The sequence below is a fragment of the Dermacentor albipictus genome, chromosome 8 (assembly GCF_038994185.2).
Source record: "Dermacentor albipictus isolate Rhodes 1998 colony chromosome 8, USDA_Dalb.pri_finalv2, whole genome shotgun sequence".
NCBI lineage: Eukaryota > Metazoa > Arthropoda > Arachnida > Ixodida > Ixodidae > Dermacentor > Dermacentor albipictus.
This window is the reverse complement of record NC_091828.1, coordinates 106,405,148-106,428,375: the sequence shown is the minus strand read 5'-3', so window position 1 is coordinate 106,428,375 and position 23,228 is coordinate 106,405,148. Positions and strand designations below refer to the sequence as shown.

At 43.8% G+C, this 23,228-nt stretch overlaps 1 protein-coding gene and 1 long non-coding RNA gene across 2 annotated transcripts in view; one reads left to right on the top strand and one right to left on the bottom strand.

Annotated features, from left to right (window-relative positions):
• Positions 1-23,228, top strand: part of LOC139049298 (zinc finger protein 709-like) — a 56,124-nt gene that overhangs the window by 21,199 nt on the left and 11,697 nt on the right. The window contains exon 4 of the mRNA XM_070524676.1: positions 20,822-20,844. Within this exon, the coding sequence (XP_070380777.1) occupies positions 20,822-20,844 (23 nt within the window). The remainder of the gene's footprint in view (positions 1-20,821; positions 20,845-23,228) is intronic.
• Positions 1,486-19,310, bottom strand: LOC139048948 (uncharacterized). The gene is made up of 4 exons (XR_011508038.1): positions 19,116-19,310; positions 18,528-18,635; positions 12,505-12,711; positions 1,486-9,133 (listed from the first exon to the last, which is right to left on the bottom strand). It is a non-coding gene; the product is annotated as an uncharacterized lncRNA (long non-coding RNA).

Below are 23,228 nucleotides of genomic sequence, written 5' to 3'. Positions count from 1 at the left end.
ATTGTACCCATTTTTTTTTTTTAGTGCAATGGAAAACTTACCATGGAATGTCTAATCAAGAAGTGCTACTGTGGAAAACACCCTGGAACATCTTTTATCAAAATTTTTCAATCTGCCTTAAGGATGTAGTTCACTGGAAGCATGCTGAAAACAGTGATAGGTAAACACAAAAGCGATTATACACTGGCAATAGTGGGAGGCAGATGACAAGTGTGGATATAGCTGCAACAAAGTACACTTTTGTTTGTCAAGTCTATATTCCTGCGATTCATGTTTTCTGATATGTTAAATTATTTGTGCCATAATAGTCACATGTTTTCGTAGTTTCCTGTCAAACGTGCTGCAGTCTGAAGGCATGTGTGTCACTGAAATGGCTGAGTGGATGTAGAGGTAATCCTTAGGAGTGGAACTTGCAAAAAGAAAAAGAAAGCCTCACAGGTTTATTATGTGTAGGTACATTGTTGCCGAACATAGGAGTAATTTCTCAGATTGAATACAATAAAATTTGAAAAGTGCAAGAAGTGAAACCAATATAGAATATGTTTAAAATAGTTTTAAGAAATGAACAGCTATTACCAAAATATGCGTGAAACAATGTGCACGTCCTGGTGTTCATAACACTGGCAAGTTCTTTTAGTTCCATCGCCACATTATGAAGCACTGTTTATTAAAAGCACAAATGGAACAGAAGGAATGAATAAGGAAATCACTCGTATACAAAAGGCTCTTCAGAGAGTGCAAATGGTCTCTGTATAGCCAGGAAAGTCTAGCTGCCACAGAAGCATATACAGCCTCTACCACGCATGCTCTCACCTGTTATGCCTATACTATGCCTACGGCGGTGGCATTTATCGCGCCTTTGCTTCCATTAGAGGTATATTTCTGTACAGGTAATCTTTTTAAGTGTTTGAAGGCTATTAGGATATATTTGCAATAACAAAGTGCCTACTATAAGGCATCAACTATTTGCACACCCTTAATCATAACACTGAATCCTTGTTATCACTGAATTTGTTATAGTAAAAGCATGTCCTGCGCACAATTTTGTGGGTGAGGAAATTCCTGATGAGAGACCAGCGCAACTGGAATTCACAAAGAACCTTTTCGAATTTTGAAAAACAGAATTGGCCCAATTTCTTGCCTTCTGAGCACAAACGTATTATACAGCGCAGGTTTATAAGCCCAAATCAAAATGTCAAGTTGATACAAATATTTCTACAAATATATGTCATACTAGTGCTTAAGAAATCCTGGTACATTATTGCAATTAAGTGTATGAATGAATTAGGCATCGTGGACTTGACATTCGACTCAAAACTTCAATTACTCATTTATGTTACTTATAACAGCTTCTTTCTATGATAATAATGAACTTCCGAATGTAGTCACTAAACTTCTCTTCCAGCTCCATATACAATAAAATGCTAACATCCCTTTATTGGATGCTGTCATTCAAGTATAAAAATACCAACAACAGACAATGAATACAAACACTGGCATTTATTTGATGCTCTGATGAAACAGACAGAGCCTAGAGCCAACAAATACATGAATTGGTCAAACAGAACAATTTCATAGGTACCAATGAGAATACTGAAAAAAAAAAAGCCGCTTAAAAAGCAGATCATTCATACATCTGTAATGTAATAATAATATTACGTACAAGTGACATACATAGTTTTTAGGGCATGCAAATAGTCATTTTTAAGATAGGAACAAACATCGAATACTTTTCGAATAATGAAAAGCCACAACATGACAAACCCAATTGTTGATTTTACTGATTTGAAGAAAACTGTTTCAGCCACCCTTTAAGAGGAAGCTTCAGCTTAGGGGCTCCCATCTAAATACATGGGAAAGAAGAAATCGTTTTTCTCGACAACTACTATACCAAACTTGATGAGGTTTGTTGCAGTTAAAAGAAATACAACCTATTCACTGCTGACAGTGAATTTTTTATTTAGGTCATCAATTTCATGATAAACCTTGTTGAAAATCACAAATCTTCAGAAAATGAAACTATCAAGTTTACAACTCTAACTCAGCAATGAAAATTATATCAAAGTTCTGTAAAATGCATCGAATAAGACATCTAAAGCAGACAAAATTGATATAATAAGCAAGGCTTTCAAATATGCCACTAATAAGTGGCACCCTGTCAACATTTAACAGCCGAGCTCTGTCGAGTGAGGCTAGTATAGCAGGATTCTTTGAGGAACTATCAGCCATTCTTTGGGATATCCTAGGCCTTAGAGAGATTAGAAAAACCGGTGAGGCTTATACTTCAATTAATAATGGCCACGTCCTCTGCTATAGAGGTCATCCCAGAAAAGAAGCAATACAAGGTGGGATTCCTAATCCATAAGGACACAGCGGGCCACACTGACGAATTCTACAGCAATAATGAGAGGGAAGCAGTCATCATCATCATCATCAGCCTATTTATGTCCACTGCAGGACAAAGGCCTCTCCCTGCGATCTGCAATTACTCCTGTCCTGTGCCAAACGATTCCAACTAGCACCAGCAAATTTCCTAATTTCGTCGCACCACCTAGTCTTCTGCCATCCTCTACTGCGCTTTCCTTCTCTTGGTACCAACTCTGTCACCCTAATGGTCCGATGCTTATCTGATTTACGCATTGTATGACCTGCCCAGTGCCATTTTCTTTCTCTCTATTTCTATTAAAATATCGTCTATACCCATTTGCTCTCTGATCCAAACCACTCTATTTCAGTCTTTTAGAAGTTATTTGCCTTCCATTCTTCGTTCCATCGCTCTTTGTGTGGTCCTTAACTTGTTCTCAAGCTTCTTTGTCAGTCTCCAGGTCTCTGCCCCATATGTGAGCACTGGTAAAATGCACTCGTTGTATACTTTCCTTTTCAATGATAATGAGGGTAGCAGCGGTCGCAATCAAACTTATACAAGCCTGTGCTCCAACATCCAGTCATGATGACGAGGAAGTAGATCGGTTTTATCAAGATGTTGAATCAGCAATGAGAAAAGTGCGAACTCAATATAGTGTAGTAATGGGCGACTTCAATGCAAAAGTGGAGGAAGAAGCAGGCTGGTGAACAAGCAATTGGCAACAACAGTGTCGATTCCAGGAACACTAGAGGAGAGATGCTTTTAGAATTCGCAGAAAAGAATAAGATTCAAATAATGAAAACATTTTTCAGGAAGCGTAGCAACAGAAAGTGGACATGGAAAAGCAATAATGGTGAAACAAGAAATGAAATTGACTTCATACATTCTGCTGATTCCATCATAGTGCAGGATGTAGAAGTGATAAGTAGGGTAAAGTGCAGTGATCATAGGTTAGTGAGGGCTAGGATTCACCTCAATTTGAAGAAAGAAAAAGCTAAATTGCTCAAGCAACAGATCGACCTGGAGGCAGTAAGGGTAAAAGCAGAAAAATTCAGGCTGGTACTTGCAAACAAATATGCCGCCTCAGAACAGAGAGATGATGATGACATAGATCTAATGAATGAAACTGTAACTAGGTTGGCTGCATATGCAGCAATTAAAGTGGGAGGCAAGGCACCAAGGTAACTATTAAGCAAGCTCTCTCATGTAACAAAAGACCTAATAAAGAAATGACAAAAATAGAAAGTGCCCAACTCAAGAGAAAGGATAGAATTCGCGGAACTGTCAAAACTGATCAACAAGGCGAAAATAAGAGATATTCGAAACTATAATGTGAGAAAGACAGAAGAAGCCGTAAAAAATGGACGCTGCCTGAAATCGGTGAGAATGAAACTCGGCATAGGACAAACCAAGATGTATGCACTGAAAGATAAGCAGGGTAATATCACCAGTAATCTCGAAGATATAGTAAAAGCAGCGGAAGTATCCTATACTGACCTGTACAGTACCCAGAGGAGTCAGGATACCTCAATTAGAAACAGTAATGAACAGGATACAGGAACTCCTCCTATAACTAGCGATGAAGTTAGAAGGGCCTTGCAAGCCATGAAACAAGGATGAGCGGCAAGAGAAGACAGAGTAACAGTCCATTTAATCAAAGATGGAGGAGACATAATGCTTGGAAAACTGGCGGTTCTTTATACAAAGCGTCTATCGACTACAAGGGTCCCAGAAAACTGGAAGAATGCAAACAATATACTGATCTATAAAAAGGGAGACGTTAAAGAAATGAAAAATTATAGGCCCATTAGCTTACACCATGTATTATATAGAATATTCACCAAAATAATCTCCAGTAGAGTAAGGGCAACACTGGGCTTTAGTCAACCAATGGAACAGGTTGGCTTCAGAAAAGAGTACTCTACAATGGATCACGCCCATGTCATTATTGAGGTAATCGAGAAATCCTCAGAGTAAAATCAGCTTCTCTACATAGCTTTCGTAGATTACGAAAAGGCATTTGATTAAGAAGAGATACGTGCAGACAGAGGCATTACATAATCAAGGAGTACAGGAGGCATACGTGAATATCTTGGAAAATATCTACAAAGATTCCACAGCTGCCTTGATTCTTTACAAGAAAAGTAGAAAGAAACGTATAAGGAAAGGGGTCAGAATGGGAAACAATCTCTCCACTGCATGCTTGGATGAAGCATTCAAGCTATTAAACTGGGAAGGCTTAGGATTAAGGATCGACAGCGAATATTTCAGCAACCTTTGGTTTGCCGATGACATAGTTCTATTCAGCAAACTAGCAGACGAGTTACAACGAATGATTGAGGACCTCAACAGAGAGAATGTAAAACTGGGGTTGAAGATTAATAAGCAGAACACAAAGATAATGATGAATAGATTGGCAAGGGAAAAAGGGTTGAGGATCGCGAGTCGGCCTCTAGACACCGAGAAGGAAAAAAAAAATTATGGGGTTTTACGTGCCAAAACCACTTTCTGATTATGAGGCACGCCGTAGTGGGGGACTCCGGAAATTTCGACCACCTGGGGTTCTTTAACGTGCACCTAAATCTAAGTACACGGGTGTTTTCGCATTTCGCCCCCATCGAAATGCGGCCGCCGTGGCCGGGGTCCGTAAAGGAGTACGTTTACCTAGGTCAACTAATCACAGGGAACCCTGACCATGAGAAGGAAATTCATAGAATAAAAATGGGTTGGATTGCATACGGAAAGCATTGTCAGCTCCTGACTGGGAGCCTACCATTATCAGTGAAAAGGATGGTGCACAATTGGTGCATTTTACTGGTGCTGACATATGAGGCAGAGACTTAGAGATTGACAAAGAAGCTTGAGAATAAGTTGAGGACTGCGCAAAGAGCAATGGAACGAAGAATGCTGGGCATCAGGTTTAGAGACAGAAAGAGTGCAGTCTGGATCAGAGAGCAAATCAGCATAGTTTATATTCTAATTCCCATGAAGAAAAAAGAAATGAAACTGGGCAGGTCATGTAATGTGTTAAATAACCATTGGACCATTAGGGTAACAGAATGGGTACCAAGAGAAGGGAAGCACCGTCTAGGATGGCAGGAGACAAAGGGGGCAGATGAAATAAGTAAATTCGCAGGCGCTAGTTTGAATCGGTTGGCACAGGACAGGGGTAATTGCAGATCGCAGGGAGAGGAGGCCTTCAACCCGCAATGGACGTAATATAGGCTGATGATGATGACATTTGCAAAGTTCCCAAAAACAATGTAACAAGTTCACGAAAGATATAAATTGATACAACAAATTTGTACACTTTGGATTATTATCATATAAAACTAACAGAACTATGATACCTATTCCAAGTGCAGAGCTACAAATTTATAAACATATTGCTTCACTTTCTTTTTCAAGCTGAACAATTTTTGTAAATTCCTGTTATAACATTCAGGCCTTCAACCAAAAATCTCCTTCCGGCAGTCGCCAGAATTCAGTCTTATGTCTCAGTATAAGAAATTTCTTTATAATCGGGCCGCTGGTTATCTCAGATCTTTCGTCTCCTGCGATAGTTTGCTCGTACCCTGTCTAATGGAGTTACCACCGACTTCCATTGCACACTCCTTAATGATGCCCACAAGATTGTCGTTCATTGTTTCAACACTAAGGTCCTCTTCCTGAGTTAAAGCTGAATACCTTTTCTGTAGCTTGATCTGGAATTCTTCTATTTTCCCTCTTACCGCCAACTCATTAATCGGCTTCTTGTGTACTAGTTTCTTCCGTTCCCTCCTCAGGTCTAGGCTAATTCGAGTTCTTACCATCCTGTGGTCACTGCAGCGCACTTTGCCGAGCACGTCCACATCTTGTATGATGCCAGGGTTACCGCAGAGTATGAGGTCTATTTCATTTCTAGTCTCGCTGATCTGATCAAGAAACGCCAATGTATGAAAGCCTCTAACACTACAGCTAGAATAGAACTGGCAGAACTTTCGAAGTTAATCAACAAGCGTAAGACAGCTGACATAAGAAAGTATAATATGGATAGAATTGAACATGCTCTCAGGAACGGAGGAAGCCTAAAAACAGTGAAGAAGAAACTAGGAATCGGCAAGAATCAGATGTATGCGTTAAGAGACAAAGCTGGCAATATCATTACTAATATGGATGAGATAGTTCAAGTGGCTGAGGAGTTCTGCAGAGATTTATACAGTACCAGTGGCAACCACGACAATAATGGAAGGGAAAATAGTATAGAGGAATTCGAAGTCCCAAAGGTAACGCCGGAAGAAGTAAAGAAAGCCTTGGGAGATATGCAAAGGGGGAAGGCGGCTGGGGAGGATCAGGTAACAGCAGATTTGTTGAAGGACGGTGGACAGATTGTTCTAGAGAAACTGGCCACCCTGTATACGCAATGCCTCATGACCTCGAGCGTACCGGAATCTTGGAAAAATGCTAACATAATCCTAATTCATAAGAAAGGAGACGCCAAAGACTTGAAAAATTATAGACCGATAAGCTTGCTGTCTGTTGCCTACAAAGTATTTACTAAGATAATCGCAAATAGAATCAGGAACACCTTAGACTTCTGTCAACGAAAGGACCAGGCAGGATTGCGTAAAGGCTACTCAACAATAGACCATATTCACACTATCAATCAGGTTATAGAGAAATGTGCGGAATATAACCAGCCCTTATATATAGCTTTCATTGATTACGAGAAAGCATTTGATTCTGTCGAAACCTCAGCAGTCATGCAGGCATTACGGAATCAGGGTGTAGACGAGCCGTATGTAAAAATACTGAAAGATATCTATAGCGGCTCCACAGCCACCGTAGTCCTCCATAAAGAAAGCAACAAAATTCCAATAAAGAAAGGCGTCAGGCAGGGAGATACGATCTCTCCAATGCTATTCACAGCGTGTTTACAGGAGGTATTCAGAGACCTGGATTGGGAAGAAATGGGGATAAAAGTTAATGGAGAATACCTTAGTAACTTGCGATTCGCTGATGATATTGCCTTGCTTAGTAACTCAAGGTACCAACTGCAATGCATGCTCACTGACCTCGAGAGGCAAAGCAGAAGATTGGGTCTAAAAATTAATCTGCAGAAAACTAAAGTAATGTTTAACCGTCTCGGAAGAGAACTGCAATTTACAATAGGCAGCGAGGCACTGGAAGTCGTAAGGGAATACATCTACTTAGGGCAGGTAGTGACTGCGGATCCGGATCATGAGACGGAAATAATCAGAAGAATAAGAATGAGCTGGGGTGCGTTTGGCAGGCATTCTCAGATCATGAACAGCAGGTTGCCATTATCCCTCAAGAGAAAAGTATATAACAGCTGTGTCCTACCAGTACTCACCTACGGGGCAGAAACCTGGAGGCTTACGAAAAGAGTTCTACTCAAATTGAGGACGACGCAACGAGCTATGGAAAGAAGAATGATAGGTGTAATGTTAAGGGATAAGAAAAGAGCAGATTGGGTAAGGGAACAAACGCAAGTTAATGACATCTTAGTTGAAATCAAGAAAAAGAAATGGGCATGGGCAGGACATGTAATGAGGAGGGAAGATAGCCGATGGTCATTAAGGGTTACGGAATGGATTCCAAGGGAAGGGAAGCGTAGCAGGGGGCGGCAGAAAGTTAGGTGGGCGGATGAGATTAAGAAGTTTGCAGGGACGGCGTGGCCACAATTAGTACATGACCGGGGTCATTGGAGAAACATGGGAGAGGCCTTTGCCCTGCAGTGGGCGTAACCAGGCTGATGATGATGATGATGATGGTTATCTCAGAAAAACATTACTGTGTTTTACATGCGCTTAAATAGGCGGAATCGGAGTGGGGCCCAAGCGAAAGCTTCCGCTTAAAAGCATGCGGAGACACTTGTGCTACCTGATGCTGTAGAACACTACGTAACACGCTGCACATATGTATATTTCTAATTCAGACTCTAGTTCAACGAGATTGCTGACCTACCCTACAGTATCATGGTGCTGTGCTCTTTCAAGTCGGTTCAAGTGATCAGGACCTGGAGCATACTGTGCAATTATATGGCCAGTCACCTGTATGAATGCACTGGTATGTCTTCAGGGCATTTTGCAACGAGAATCGCTGAAGGCAGAGTGGGTATTGAAGTGCATTGCCGCTTCATGTGCTTTTGGAGGCTGGACTTATAAGCAAACCTCAGCGAACATGAAGGGCACTTATGTGGCTTCTCGCCTGTGTGGGTGCGCATATGGATTTTGAAGTTATACTTGTGTTTGAAGCACCGAGAGCATGAAGGGCACTTATATGGCTTCTCGCCTGTGTGGGTGCGCAGGTGGGCTTCCAGCAGGCGCTTTACCGAGAAACTCTGAGAGCATGAAGGGCACTTAAATGGCTTCTCGCCTGTGTGGGTGTACATATGGACTTTCATGTGCCACTTGCGCGAGAAGCTCTGAGAGCATGTAGGGCACTGATGTGGCTTCTCACCAGTGTGGGAACGCAGGTGTTGAACAAGATGACACTTGTATAAGAAGCTCGAAGAACATGAAGGGCATTGATGTGGCTTCTTGCCTGTGTAGCAGCTGTGCAGGTGCAATTTGAACACGTGTTTGGCCGAGTACCTCCGAGAGCATAAAGGGCACTCAAACTGCTTCTTGGCAGTATGGACGCTGGCATGTGCTTCCAGAAGACATAGTTCATCAGCCTCATAGTCACACAGGTGACATCGGTGGAGGCATCCTCGCTTTGAGTTGTCACGTTTGGCAGTGGATGGAGAAATACAGGGCCTCGGCGCTGCACAAGTAAAACAAAAGCACTTAAGAGTTATTATGAAATGCAAAAAAAGAACACACATGCTAAATTTAATAACAAGCTGCCTTTTTTTATTTAGATCTTCATGGTGATTTTAAGTAGGATGAAACAAGGAACTTCTAATGGCCCTTTATATTTACTCAATATTTCTGCATTTCAATGCTTTATGTTGCCAGTTGTGAAGTCCGCTTATAGAAAGTACATATTTTTTTTTCAGAAAGCTAAAAAATCACAAATGGGAGAATGTGGAGTGTGTAACTACTCTCTGGGATTCTTATCACTCTTAGAAAACGCTAAAAATGCTAGGACCAAGCTTGCTCTCTTATCCTCAATGAGCAATGTTCGTTTTTCTGCGAAACATAAGATAGGCTGCATATGCCCGTTAGTTGATAATTTGCTGAAGGATAAGCAAGTGAAGGGAAAACGCACTGTCAGACATGTGAACAGGTACATGACTTTTGCTATGCAGGTTGTGTGTGCCATTCCATTATCTTGTGGTAGCGATGTGATCAGAAAGCGATGTGTGAATGTTCGACTTCGGGAGCATGAGCTCTCTCTTCAAGGGGTTGCTCCACTTCATCTCCCGGAGAACTGCAAGTCGCGCGCTTGACGCCCCGAATTTTAAAAAACTACTGTCATTTTCAAAAATGTAAGCCAATTGACAAGGGAAAACGCCTAAGCTCACAATACAAAGATTAGGGACAAAGCATGTATCAGTGAACCGTCTATCACTCTTCATGACAAGGAACTGCATTACCTATGTCAATCTTGATTATGCGTCAGTTTGTCACAGTTGCCTCGATGCATCTCTGCATCTCGTGCATGTCATGGTTATCAAATGGCACCTACATTTATGTTAGACATATCTTCAATAAAATGTCAGTTGAGAGTCAGTGCCGTGTCGTCATTTTATACCTTCTGTTGTCCTTGTCTTGTGTTGAGCTGTAACAAACCTTACTATGAATCCCAACCAACTGGCCCCACTTGCCGTTTTCATCCACATCCATATAAGTGCCGCCCAACTCTGTTTCAGCGTGTTCACTGAAGTATCACTGCAGGCCCCTTTACGGCCGTCGTCCCTGCTTGATCCCCTGGCCACGGACTTATGTCCTTCGACGTGGATAACACGTACGGCATGAGGTATGTACCCTCTGCTTTCGGCCACCGGGAGCCATCTCTTCTTTGGACAGCCCTTTCGTCACGTCGACCGCCCGGATGTGTGCTCTAGTCCTAGCCATGCCAATTTCGAATTTCCTCAACTCTGAGGCGCGCGTGGAGCAGGTGCCTACTATCGCCTCCAATGTGCTGTTCCCGCTCGCTGGCCCCTTTTCATCCCGAGCGCAGCTGAGTACCCCAGGTGCCTCATCGGAGTCACCCTGCTTGAGTGCTGGCACTAAGTCACTCGCCCGCCTCTCTTTGTCTCGAGCGCCTTGCTTGGACAAATTTGCCATCGACCAGACAGAGTCGTGCGTCACTATGAGCGACGTTACAGCAGTGCAATGTACGTAGGCGCACTTGTGAGATATACGTCAACTCTCCAGCTAGGAGTGCAAAGCCCGCGAGAAGGGCAAACAGCGTCCGGTTTGAAATTTCAGCTCTTTCCGCAGCACATAGCGATGTAATACTTAGCAGACACGATCGCTAATGCGCATTGTATACACAGTGCTTGTCAGCTCAATATGGCCACATCTGGTGAGGGGCCCCTTGACATTTTGGACCCAGCTATGACTAAGTTGAAAACCCTCAATGTTCATCTGAAGCGCTACGGTTTCTGCCTTTTGATTTAAAACATCACCGCACACCGGCACTTGCATGGTGATCACTATATGGAGTACGTGGCAATACTATAGCAGTCCAAATATTCGGGCAGGCCCAGAATATAGGGTGTCCAAAAGATCGGTCCGTGATTGTATCATTATTATGCTGTGAAAAAGAACATATTCGAATTCCACTTTGTGTTATTAAACATTTCGTAAACAATTCTGCAAATCTTACGCTGCAACCGCATGCACCTGAATTACCAAGGAAGGGTTGGGCTTTGGTCAGTTGTCGCAAAACAACTAGCACAACCTTCCTGCGTCTGTCATGTAGTGCACAGCGAAACAAAACAAAGTTTTCTTGTGTGTAGTTGTCAAAGTGGAGAAAGGATCATCGTTTTTGTCATTATTGAGGCAAACATGCCAAATTTGCAAACTCTGTCCAAACACGAGTTAATACTGCTAGGGGTGCAAAAATAACATGTCGGGGCTTTACAAGTGCATTCGAAAACAATGTGATAAAATGGTTGGAAGTGCAAAGCAAGATTGTGGCAGTGCATCGTTCCATTTCTGTGAATAGAATGTAAAACAGAGCAAATGTCGATTTTCACTGGAGGCGTTGTAGTGCAAACTGCTACCCTGTTGACAGTCAACTTGAACACACTGTGACAGAATTCTTTTGTGCGCACCGTGCACAAGTTCTCCTGATGACGGCAGATTCAATTCATGGCAAAGGCACTTGAATAGCTCACTAGTGCTCCATTTCTCGGAGGGAAGAGGTTTCCTTTTTCACATCAGCAAAGGTTGATAGCACATTGTAACAAGACTGCTGAGGAAGAATAACTATCCACTAGGACAAACTGGTGGTCCAAAAGAGAGAGAGGTCTCATCGGCCACTGCAGTCTGTAAACATGGCAAAAAAAAACCTGAAGCTGCTATCGACGGGAGAGGACCAAAACCAACGTATAGCCAGCGTTCATCTCAAGACTTGTACAGGTCGCCTGAAGTGACTGCCTGCATGCACCTTGCGTGCCAGTCCTTGCCAGTCCAGCTTAGTCATCACAAATGATGTGCTGGAGGATGTCATAACCAAAACCTGTCCCAGGTCAAGAATCCTTACATTTCCCGAGCAGTATTTGCCTCCCTCAATGAATGAGCATATTGACAAGACAAGGTATGTTTTATAGTTGACTGCATTAAATAATTTTGTTTGAATTTTACTCACATCAAACCCAGAAGTCAACTTACATTCTGCATTGATCTATATTCATGTTCTTACACTCATACACCGATCTATACATAACTAAGAGACTCACTGGGTGTAAGGCTATCATAAAGCAATGTAAGAGCTACAACACCAGGTCAAGAATGCTCTGCATTAGGCTATGCAATCTAAGGTGCTTCAATGTGCTCAGCAGAGCATTATTTTTGCATTTTGCATCAATCAGTATTCAGACAAGAATAAAAAACCTGCTAATTTGTCCTCAGCAGTACGTCACACACACTTGAGCAAGTCGTGCCAAGCTAGGCAGACTTGGCCACTTACCACACTCCCACAAGCAAGCGAATGTAAGAGAAGTGCTGGTCACTGCCTACCTGAGGTGTAGCTTAACTGTTCCACAGCCTCCGTAGTCTGCACGCTCCTAGACTCGCTCCCTGGTTTCAACGAGCAGCCGACAGACTTGTCAGCGAGAGGTAAGCTGAACTGCATGCCAACATCGACCTGACCAACAACCTTTGAAGGGGTGTGGCATGCCATTTTGGCAGTGATGCTTTCAGCTAGGCTCATTGCATTTGTGAGGCCTGCAAAAAACAAGTGGGGCGATTGCAGTCCTGTTACAGCATCGGAGCAAAAGGTAAATACAATAGAATAAATACAGGGGAACTTCGCAATGCACAGCCAAGGAACACAAAATAACCCTTCCGGTACAATATTCCTAAAGGGCTACAAAGGACAATCCACATCGAATACTCAAAAACAGGGCAATCTCATTTTTGTGGAAGGCTTACGACAGCAGAACATATTTGAGATACTTTTTCATCTCATGCATATTAAAGCTATTGGTGTAGTCCAACCAATGAAAAGTTACCGCAACATCCTAAGGTCATTGTCATGAGCCTATTTAATGTCAGCTTTAGGATCTCCAGTCACCCCATGCCTTGCGCCAGATGATACCATCCCGTGCTAGTAAATTTTCTATTTCCTCACACTACCTGTCTGCTGTCCACGATTGCACGTCAGTTCCGTTGGTACCAATTCAGTAACCCCGATAGGCCGTCAGCTACCTGCCCTATACATTATATTGCTAGTCCAAAGTTCATTTTTAATGCAACAGCATTCTTTAAGAACTTTACCCACTTAGCGGTAGGTCAGTACGTATGTATGTATGACTACACAATACCCTCTTTCCTGCCAACTTGGGTCGGTGTGGAGTCTATGATCAAATGGGTAGAGCATTTGGTTGTTGCACTGTCCCTGGGAACTGGGTTCAAAACTAACTGCCGGACCAACTTCGGTCGCTGAGCATGTAACAGTGGGTACGTGCTGCTATTCAACAAACTTCTTTGATGCTAAGTTGAGTCGCTGGGTAGGTGCCATTGTTCAAAGACCCTCAGCAGCCTCTCCCAGTGATCTCCAATTACCCCTGTCTTGTCATCCACATTTACCCTGATTGTGTCTAGGTTGGCTGGCCTGTTTCCTCTTAACTAATTTGGTCTTTCTCTCTTCAAAGTGAGAACAATCCGAGACGTATCTAACCTATGATCACTGCTATTTACCCTACCTCACACTTCTACAAATTGCACTATGCTAGGGTTGGCACAGAGTATGAAATCTATTTCATTTCCTGTGTCCCCATTACGACTTTTCCAGGCCCACTTCCTGTTATTCCACTTCCAGAAGAAGGTGTTCATAACTCGGAGGCAATTTTTTCCATGAAGTCTGGCACATCTCTCATCTTCTAATTCTAGAGTTCATGACATAATTGCCAGTCACTTGTTCCCCCACTCAATTTTCCTCCACTTTTGCATTAAGGGGCCCTTCGAGGTCTGGCCATTTTGAGCTGACAAGTGCAGTGCATACAATAGGCGCTCATAATCAAGGATGCTAAAATTACAGTGCTACACACCGCGGAAAGAGCTTAAATTTCGAACTAAACACCGTTTGCCCTTTTCCTCACGGGCCTGTGCCCCAAGATGAGGGGATGACTTATATCAGCATAAGTGCCTACGTACATTTGTATGCTGTTATGTTGCTCATAGTGACATGTGACACTTCAAAAATTATTCAAGGCAGCATGTGTTATTTGTGTAATCTATTGTCTCAAGAGACGACTTAAAGTTTAGTGGAATAATATAACACGCAGACCGAATGTCTGCAGTGTTATTGTTTTACATTTCACCACAGCAAAAGTACCGGTACAGTCGAAGCCACTTATAACTATACCGGTTTCAACAATATATCGGTTATAACAATGAAAAGCTGCTGCACCATAAACTTTTGCAAGTTTTCTATGGCAAAATAACCTGCTTACTTCAATGTCCTCATGACGCCTTATCATTTATGACCATGAGGTATGGTTGCTGGGCGTCCATACCCGAAAGGTAATGGAATGCGAAATCCTTTAAAACAAAAAATAGAAAAGTGAAATGTGAGCCGCTGCATGATCGCCCGGCACCCCAACTGCCGCCTCATGCTTCTCTTCATGAGATGCACAGCAGCCTTGCACGCATTTTTTCTGTCGCCCTTCCACCCCTCCGAACACAAATAGACTCCGCCCATATTGCTGTGCTGCACCACCCTCCAAAACACAATTATACCGCGCCAAACACGCTGACAACGCTGCCGGCGGTGCTCCTACATTGCTCGCTCGGCCCTCACAGTTGGTTCTTTATTCTCTGGCCCTCGTTCTGAGCAGTTCTGCTAAGCGATTAAGTCTCTCGTGCTTGTCTTTGTTCGTTGCATTGAAGTGATTCCTGACCATGTTGTTTCTCAGCCTTGTTTGACTTGCCACTGAAATGGGAGATGGCTGATTCACCCGCTGATCATCAGCAATGCACGACATTGCCGGTGAAAAGAAAGTGTACTGCTATAGATTTGGAAACGAAGTGGTTGCTGTAGTAACAGTGGCTTGACAAAACTTTATCAAAAAATGTGCAATGTTAGCAAGCAAGAGTGGAAGCCCTGAGCTATTGTTGCTAAGATTACTGGCAAATTAGAGTGTGAACTTGAGTGAAGAAAATGTGCAGGGACCATAGATGATGACTGTCAATGTAAGCAAATAGCCTAAAGGAATGAAAAGGCGAACAAACAAAAGAACAAGAAAGAGCGAAAATGTCTTCCTTGCAGAGTCAGACCACCAAGGAACAACGAAAATGGTCGAAAGAGCCAAAGAAATTCACTTCAAAAGGTTTCATTGCAGCAACACAACCATGTAAGAATGAAATGCAGAGTACACCACACTGCTACACATGAAGCCCAGAGCAAGTGAAAAGCTTAAATAATATACCACCATAAGAACAATACACCAACAGTTGCCCATCACAACTCACACAAACACCGAGACGTACACCTAAGCGTACCTGCAGGCTAGCAGAGCTATTTCCGATGCTGAAACAATTTAAGCAATTGTTTCGGCCGACTGGCATTTCCTATGTACGAGACCTAATCTATACTAACACTTTCGCCACCACTCACAGTCATCACTCGTGGCGCAGAGAGAGAGAGAGAGAGAGAGAAAAAACATTTATTCAGACCATCGAGGTGGTTGCTCTTGAGGTCGAATGGGTGGGGTCCTCATTCCAGGACTCCATTGGCCGTGGCTGCTCGACGTACTTGCTGGACGAGAGCTTCTTGTCCCGCCAGCGTATCGCCGGTCAGCTGTACCTCCCACCGCTCAAATGACGTGCTAGGCGTCTTTAAGTGTTGAAGTTTGCCCTCGCTCCCCCACGAGATGTGAAAGAGTGTAGGGCGTGTGTCGCCGCACCAGGGACAGATGCCGCAATATGTATGTGGGAACATTTTACTGTATCTGTGTAGGTTTGGAAAAGTGTTGGTCTGTATAACTTGGAGAGCTACGGCATCTTCAGTGCAGAGATTTTTGTGAGGCGGGGGATAAATCCTGTGGTTGAGTCGCTGGATCTCCAGTCGGTCACAGAAACTGCATTGTACAGATCACGACCTACTGTATAAAGGGTGACCTGCACATCCCGTGGTCGCCTACGGCAGCGCACGGCCAAAGAAATACCACATGATCATTGAGTAGGGACCAAGCGTGCCGGTAGAGGCCGCCAGTGCTCACCCTCACAGCAACGCCCGAAACGCTCCGGCCCTGCCTTCAGAGTACGGCGATGACGGTAAAAATTTGTAGAGGAGCAGCAATAAACTCCGCATTTCACATTATTGACAAGGTGCGGCTAGAAAAATGCACGTCGATACATGCGATACATGCCCCAGATATTTGGTATCTTCGCTGTGCAGTGCAATAATATGAAATGTTAAACTACTTTGAAGGCGCGGCCGCGCGGCTGCTAGAATTGAAATAGTGTAATCCCTTAGAGCTTCTTTTTTCCCCCCCTCATTGTCTGCTAAAATATTGGCTAGAGCTGCGGTGCCAATATGGTCTGATGTGCACTTTTGGAGCTAGCCGAGGCCGGAGCGCGCCTGCACTTCATTCTCCCGTAGGCTTCGCTAGTCCCGAGCCAGACGCAATGAACGCACTACGTACCGCTATGCAGGGCCCACACGTTCCTTTACTGCATTCGGCACGTTCATTGAAGTGACGTGCCGTTGAGAGCGCGGCAGAACGTGAATAGCTTTAATTTCAGTGCATGCCACAATCGTAAAAATGTGCTGTTATTGACGTATTTATTTACGCCGCTTTACCAAATGATAACGAAAGTCTAGCTTGAAAAATTCCAAGGGCACTTTATTGTGCCATCGCACAGATAGTCACTACACTTTAAGCACTTCCCTGGAGTTGGGCTTTTGAAACGAAAAGCTTCACTACGCTATACGTCAACATTGCGCTTCGCGCGAGCCGGCGTATGTCGGAATTGACTCCGGAAGCGTGTTCGGAGTCGGCGCAGTAGCCACTGCCGTGCGCTATGCATCGTCGTTTGACGTTTGCCGCAAGCGCGTGTTTATCGCGGAGGCCGACTATAGAACCGCTTGCCAGAGAACAGGCGTGCGTATTCAACATGGAAGGAGAAGAGAGTGATACTACCGATAGAGAGAGCTGTGTCTATGGCTGTACAGAAATCGCAAGTCAATGTGCCCAACAACGATAAATAAAGAAGCTTAATAATCCTGCATAACTTATGGTATATATAATTCATAAGCAATTTGCATCACTACACAAGGCACATGTATAGTATAACCATAAGCTTACCAAAGCATATCCATAAGTGAAAGGAAAAGCATATAACCATAAGCTAAACCGTAAGCATATCCATAACTTAAACCATAAGCATATCCATATGTTAAACCGTAAGCATATCCACAGGCTAAATCATAAAGCGTAACCATAAGCTAAACCGTAAGAATAATCATAGGCTAAATCATAAAGCATAACTATAAGCTAAACATACGCTTCACCAAACTTTTTCGCTTCGAGATATCCAGGCATAACCTTAGCTAAGCCCCGGTCAATCTTTTTTTTTTTTTTTTTCAGGTTTCAACTATTTGTTTCTAATATTGGTCACGGGGAACTCATGAAATGGAATTCCTCTTGATGCTTGGCCGCTTGACCTTCACAAAAGTATGCAGAAGAAAACCATCGTGCATGAAGAAGCTGCAAACGCGAAAGCTGGCGCCCACGGGGCTGAGAATAACAGTGTCACTGAAATAGGATCTGGTAATCAAGATCTAGCGACGCCAACAGATCACCAAGCACTCAGCTAATCGATTGTTTCGTGTGCCTGCGTTTGCGTCCTTCCGTGCTCTCGCTGAAAATGCTTGCTGCCCGTGCATGCGGCCGGCCACGGGGTTGGGGTAGGTGGGGCTGAGCACTAGCGCCACTGTTCGCGGCGGCAGTTTGGAAAACTAGAAAAAGCCACACAAGCAAAAGCAAATCAGCGGCGCTGGCGCAGCGCCACACGTGCAGGTCGCCCTTATACAGTAGGTCGTGGTACAGATAGACAGTCTTACGACGATGAGTCAGACAATGAGGATGGAACTGGCAAGTGATAGTGCATCTGACACAAAAGATGTTGGAAAGCAACAGTCTTCCCACAGGGAAATTACTCACAGCTGCAGATGCTCAATCGTAGTTCGCAACACAATTATTTCTGTATGATTTATTGTCTTGAGACAGCTGGACACAAATTTTCTGGATTCTTCTAGTTTCTTTTGTGGTGGCATTAGGCACCAAGGGCACTACAGTATTACAAGAGTTCTGGCCTAGACAATTTTATATGCACATGTAATGCATTGTGGGAACTTCCAACAGATAACTGGCCAGCCTTACTGGCCTAAATCTGAAGATGCCTTGCCACCTCTATAGCACAACAGTGATAGGGTGTCACGCATCGCTCAAACGACATTTAATTCAACCTTCCTTTACTGGAGCAGCTCAAGTATTAGAAGCATCAGCATGCTTTAAGCAAATGGATATACATACCTGATTCTGGACTGAGCCACCCAGCAGCAATCAGCACTTGCAGCTAATTGTTGTCAACGGTGCAAAGATTGGCTAGATCTTGACGGGCACAATTAACATCAGCAGAAGCTGTAACGACAGCAGTGACAAAGTAAAACAAATTAGACAAATGACGGTACAAACATGCAGGGATGTCTGCATTGAGCACGTCACCACGTGACTGTCACAAAGTGCAACATGTTCGTTTAGCTGTAAACATCACGAGTGTGTAGAGTTCGTCCGCGTAGCTCGTAACAGATGTCCTAAAAACAGCAGACAGACTACCTGTGTAACATACCGTATTAGTGTTATTACAATGTGGACCACAGATGCAAAGTTACGCGCATGACATACTGTTACAAGGCGGGATGCATCAATTTAGAGGGCTCGGCACTAAAGCACTGGATGGAGCGAGGCTGGCAGAACAAAAACAAAGTCCTCCTGTTCCCACCGCACTTTTTCTCCGTGTGTACAAACGTGCTGCTACGACATGCTACAACACCGCAACCCTTCAATGAAAGCAACGGACGTAGGTATAGTAAGCCAATTCGTGAGCTCATCCATATTTACCTTTGAAGGTGCGCGTAAGCGACAGCAGTAGGGATGCGAGTTTGTTTACCTGCTCGCTCACCACGTACTTTTAAACACAGCATGACAGCTCACTCACAAATTCAATGATAGTGTACTAAAGTAGCATCAGTGGGCCGATGGGGAGGCGCATGCAATGCGCGCGCATATTTGCGGCCGCGATGCGGCGCCACAGAACTCTTATGGCCACTGACGGTCTCGAGGGAAGCGCGCGCTTCCCTTCTAACGGCCTTCGCAATGAGGTCTGTTTCCGCCTCACACCGCACCGCGGTGGGGTCGCCACTGCCCTACCTTCCGTAGCCATAAGGGTTCTGTGGCGCCGCATCGCGGCCGCAAATATGTGCGCGCATTGCATGCGCCTCCCCATTGAGTTTCTCACTATATGCGCCTCCCCATCGATCCACTGATGCTCCTTTAGTACACTATCATTTAATTTCTGAGCATAGAGTATCTTGTAGTGAGAAACTCTATGTTTGTGAGTGAGCTGTCATGCTGTGTTTAAAAGTACGTGGTGAGCGAGCAGGTAAACAAACTCGCATCCCTACTGCTGTCGCTTACGCGCACCTTCAAAGGTAAACATGGATGAGCTCACGAATTGGCTTACTATACCTACGTCCGTTGCTTTCATTGAAGGGTTGCGGTGTTGTAGCATGTTGTAGCAGCACGTTTGTACACACGAAGGAGAAAAAGTGCGGTGGGAACAGGAGGACTTTGTGTTTGTTCTGCCGGCCTCCCTCCATCCAGTGCTTTAGTGCCGAGCCCTCTAAATTGATGCCACCCGCCTTGTAACAGTATGTCATGCGCGTAACTTTGCATCTGTGGTCGACATTGTAATAACACTAATACGGTATGTTACACAGGTAGTCAGTCTGCTGTTTTTAGGATAACTATTACGAGCTACCCGGACGAACTCTACACACTCGTGATGTTTACAACTACAAGAACATTTTTCCTGGTTGCGCGAGGAGCACATGTTGCACTTTGTGGCAGTCACGCGGTGAAGTGCTCAAGGCAGACATCCCTGCATGTTTGTACCGTCATTTGTCTAATTTGTTTTACTTTGTCACTGCTGTCGTTACAGCTTCTGCTGATGTTAATTGTGCCCGTCAAGATCTAGCCAATCTTTGCACCGTTGACAACAATTAGCTGCAAGTGCTGATTGCTGCTAGGTGGCTCAGTCCAGAATCTGGTATGTATATCCATTTGCTTAAGGCATGCTGATGCTTCTAATACTTGAGCTGCTCCAGTAAAGGAAGATTGAATTAAATGTCGTTTGAGTGATGCGTGACACCCTATCACTGTTGTGCTATAGAGGTGGCAAGGCATCTTCAGATTTAGGCCAGTAAGGCTGGCCAGTTATCTGTTGGAAGTTCCCACAATGCATTAAATGTGCATATAAAATTGCCTAGGCCAGAACTCTTGTAATACTGTAGTGCGGTTGGTGCCTAATGCCACCACAAAAGAAACTAAAAGAATCGAGAAAATTTGTGTCGAGCTGTCTCAAGACATTAAATCATAAAGAAATAATTGTGTTGCGAACTACGACGGAGCATCTGCAGCTGTGAGTAATTTCCCTGTGGGAATACTGTTGCTTTCCAAAGTCTTTTGTGTCTGGTGCACTATCACTTGCCAGTTGCATCCTCACTCTCTGACTCATTGTCATAAAACTGTTTATCTGTACAATGCAGTTTCTGCACCCCAAGTGATGCCTGTGAGTGGTGGCGAAAGTGTTAGTATAGATTAGGTATAGTACATAGGAAATGCCAGTCGGCAGAAACAATTGCTTAGATTGTTTCACCATCAGATATAGCTCTGCTAGCCTGCAGGTATGCTTAGATGTATGTCTCGGTGTTTGTCTGAGTTGTGATGGGTAATTAACTGTTGGTGTATTGTGCTTATGGTGGTATATTATTTAAACTTTGCCACTTGCTCTGGGCTTCATGTGTAGTAGTGTGGTGTACTCTGCATTTCATTCTTACATGGTTGTGTGGCTGCAATGAAACCTTTTGAAGTGAATTTCTTTGGCTCTTTCGACCATTTTCGTTGTTCCTTGGTGGTCTGACTCTGCAAGGAAAACATTTTCGCTCTTCCTTGTTCTTTCATTTGCTTGTTCTTTTGTTTGTTCGCCTTTTCATTCCTTTAGGCTATTTGCTTACATTGACAGTCGTCATCTATGGTCCCTGCATATTTTCTTCACTCAAGTTCACACTCTAATTTGCCAGCAATCTTACCAACAATAGCTCAGGACTACCACTCTTGCTTGCTAACATTGCACATTTTTGATAAAGTTTTGTCAAGCCTCTGTTACTACAGAAACCACTTCCTTTCCAAATCTATAGCAGTACACTTTCTTTTCAAGGGCAATGTCGTGCATTGCTGATGATCAGCGGGTGGATGAGCCATCTCCCATTTTAATGGCAACTCAAACAAGGCTGAGAAACAATATGGTCAGGAATGACTTCAATGCAATGAACGAAGACAAGCACGAGCGACTTAATCCCTTTGCAGACTGCTCAGAACGAGGGCCAAAGAATAAAGAACCAACTGTGAGGGCCGAGCGAGCAATCTAGGAGCACCGCCGGCAGCGTTGTCAGCGTGTTTGGCGCGGTATATTTGGGTTTTGGAGGCTGGTGCAGCACAGCTCTATGGGCGGAGTCTGTGTTCGGAGGGGTGGAAGGGCGACGGAAAAAATGCGTGCAAGGCTGGTGTGCATCTCATGAAGAGAAGCATGAGGCGGCAGTTGGGGTGCCAGGTGATCACGCGATGGCTCACATTTCACTTTTCTATTTTTTCTTCTCAAGGATTTCGCATTCCATTACCTTTCGGTATGGACGCCCAGCAACCATACCTCATGGTCCTAAATGATAATGCATCATGAAGACATTGAAGTAAGCAGGTTATTTCCCCATAGAAAACTTACAAAAGCTTATGGTGCAGCAGCTTTTCATTGTTTTGACCGATACATTGTTGAAACCGGTGTAGTTATAAGTGGGTTCGACTGTACCGGTACTTTAGCTGTGGTGCAAAGTAGAACAATAACACTGCAGACATTCGGTCTGCGTGTTATATTATTCCGCTAAACTTTAAGTCGTCTCTTGAGACAACAGATTACACAAATAACACATGCTGCCATGAATAATTCTTGAAGTGTCACATGTCACTATGAGCAACATAACAGCATACACATGTACGTAGGCGCTTATGCTGATATAAGTCATTTCCTCATCTTAGGGCGCAGGCCCGTGAGGAAAAGGGCATACGGTGTTCGAAATTTAAGCTCTTTCCACGGTGTGTAGCACTGTAATTTTAGCATCCTTGATTATGAGCGCACATTGTATGCACTGCGCTTGTCAGCTCAAAATGGCCAGACCTCGAGGGGCCCCTTAATGAAAAAGTGGAGGAAAATTGGGTGGGGGAACAAGTGACTGGCAGTTATGTCATGAACTCTAGAATTAGAAGATGAGAGATGTGCCTGACTTCATGGAAAAAATTGCCTGCGAGTTACGAACACCTTCTTCTGGAAGTGGAATAACAGGAAGTGGGCCTGGAAAAGTCGTAATGGGGACACAAGAAATGAAATAGATTTCATACATACTCTGTGCCAACCCTAGCATAGTGCAATTTGTAGAAGTGTGAGGTAGGGTAAATAGCAGTGATCATAGGTTAGATACGTCTCGGATTGTTCTCAATTTGAAGAGAGAAAGATCAAATTAGTTAATAGGAAACATGCCAGCCAACCTAGACACAGTCAGGGTAAATGTAGATGACAAGACAGGGGTAATTGGAGATCACTGGGAGAGGCTGCTCAGGGTCATTGAACAATGGCATATACCCAGCGACCCAACTTATCATCAAAGAAGTTTGTTGAATAGCAGCACGTACCCATTGGTACATGCTCAGCGACTGAAGTTGGGCCGGCAGTTAGATTTAAACCCATGTCCCAGGGACAGTGCAGCAACCAAATGCTCTACCCATTTGAGCATAGACTACAGACCGACCCAAGTTGGCAGGAAAGAGGGTATTGTGTAGTCATACATACATACGTACTGACCTACCGCTAAGTGGGTAAAGTTCTTAAAGAACGCTGTTGCATTA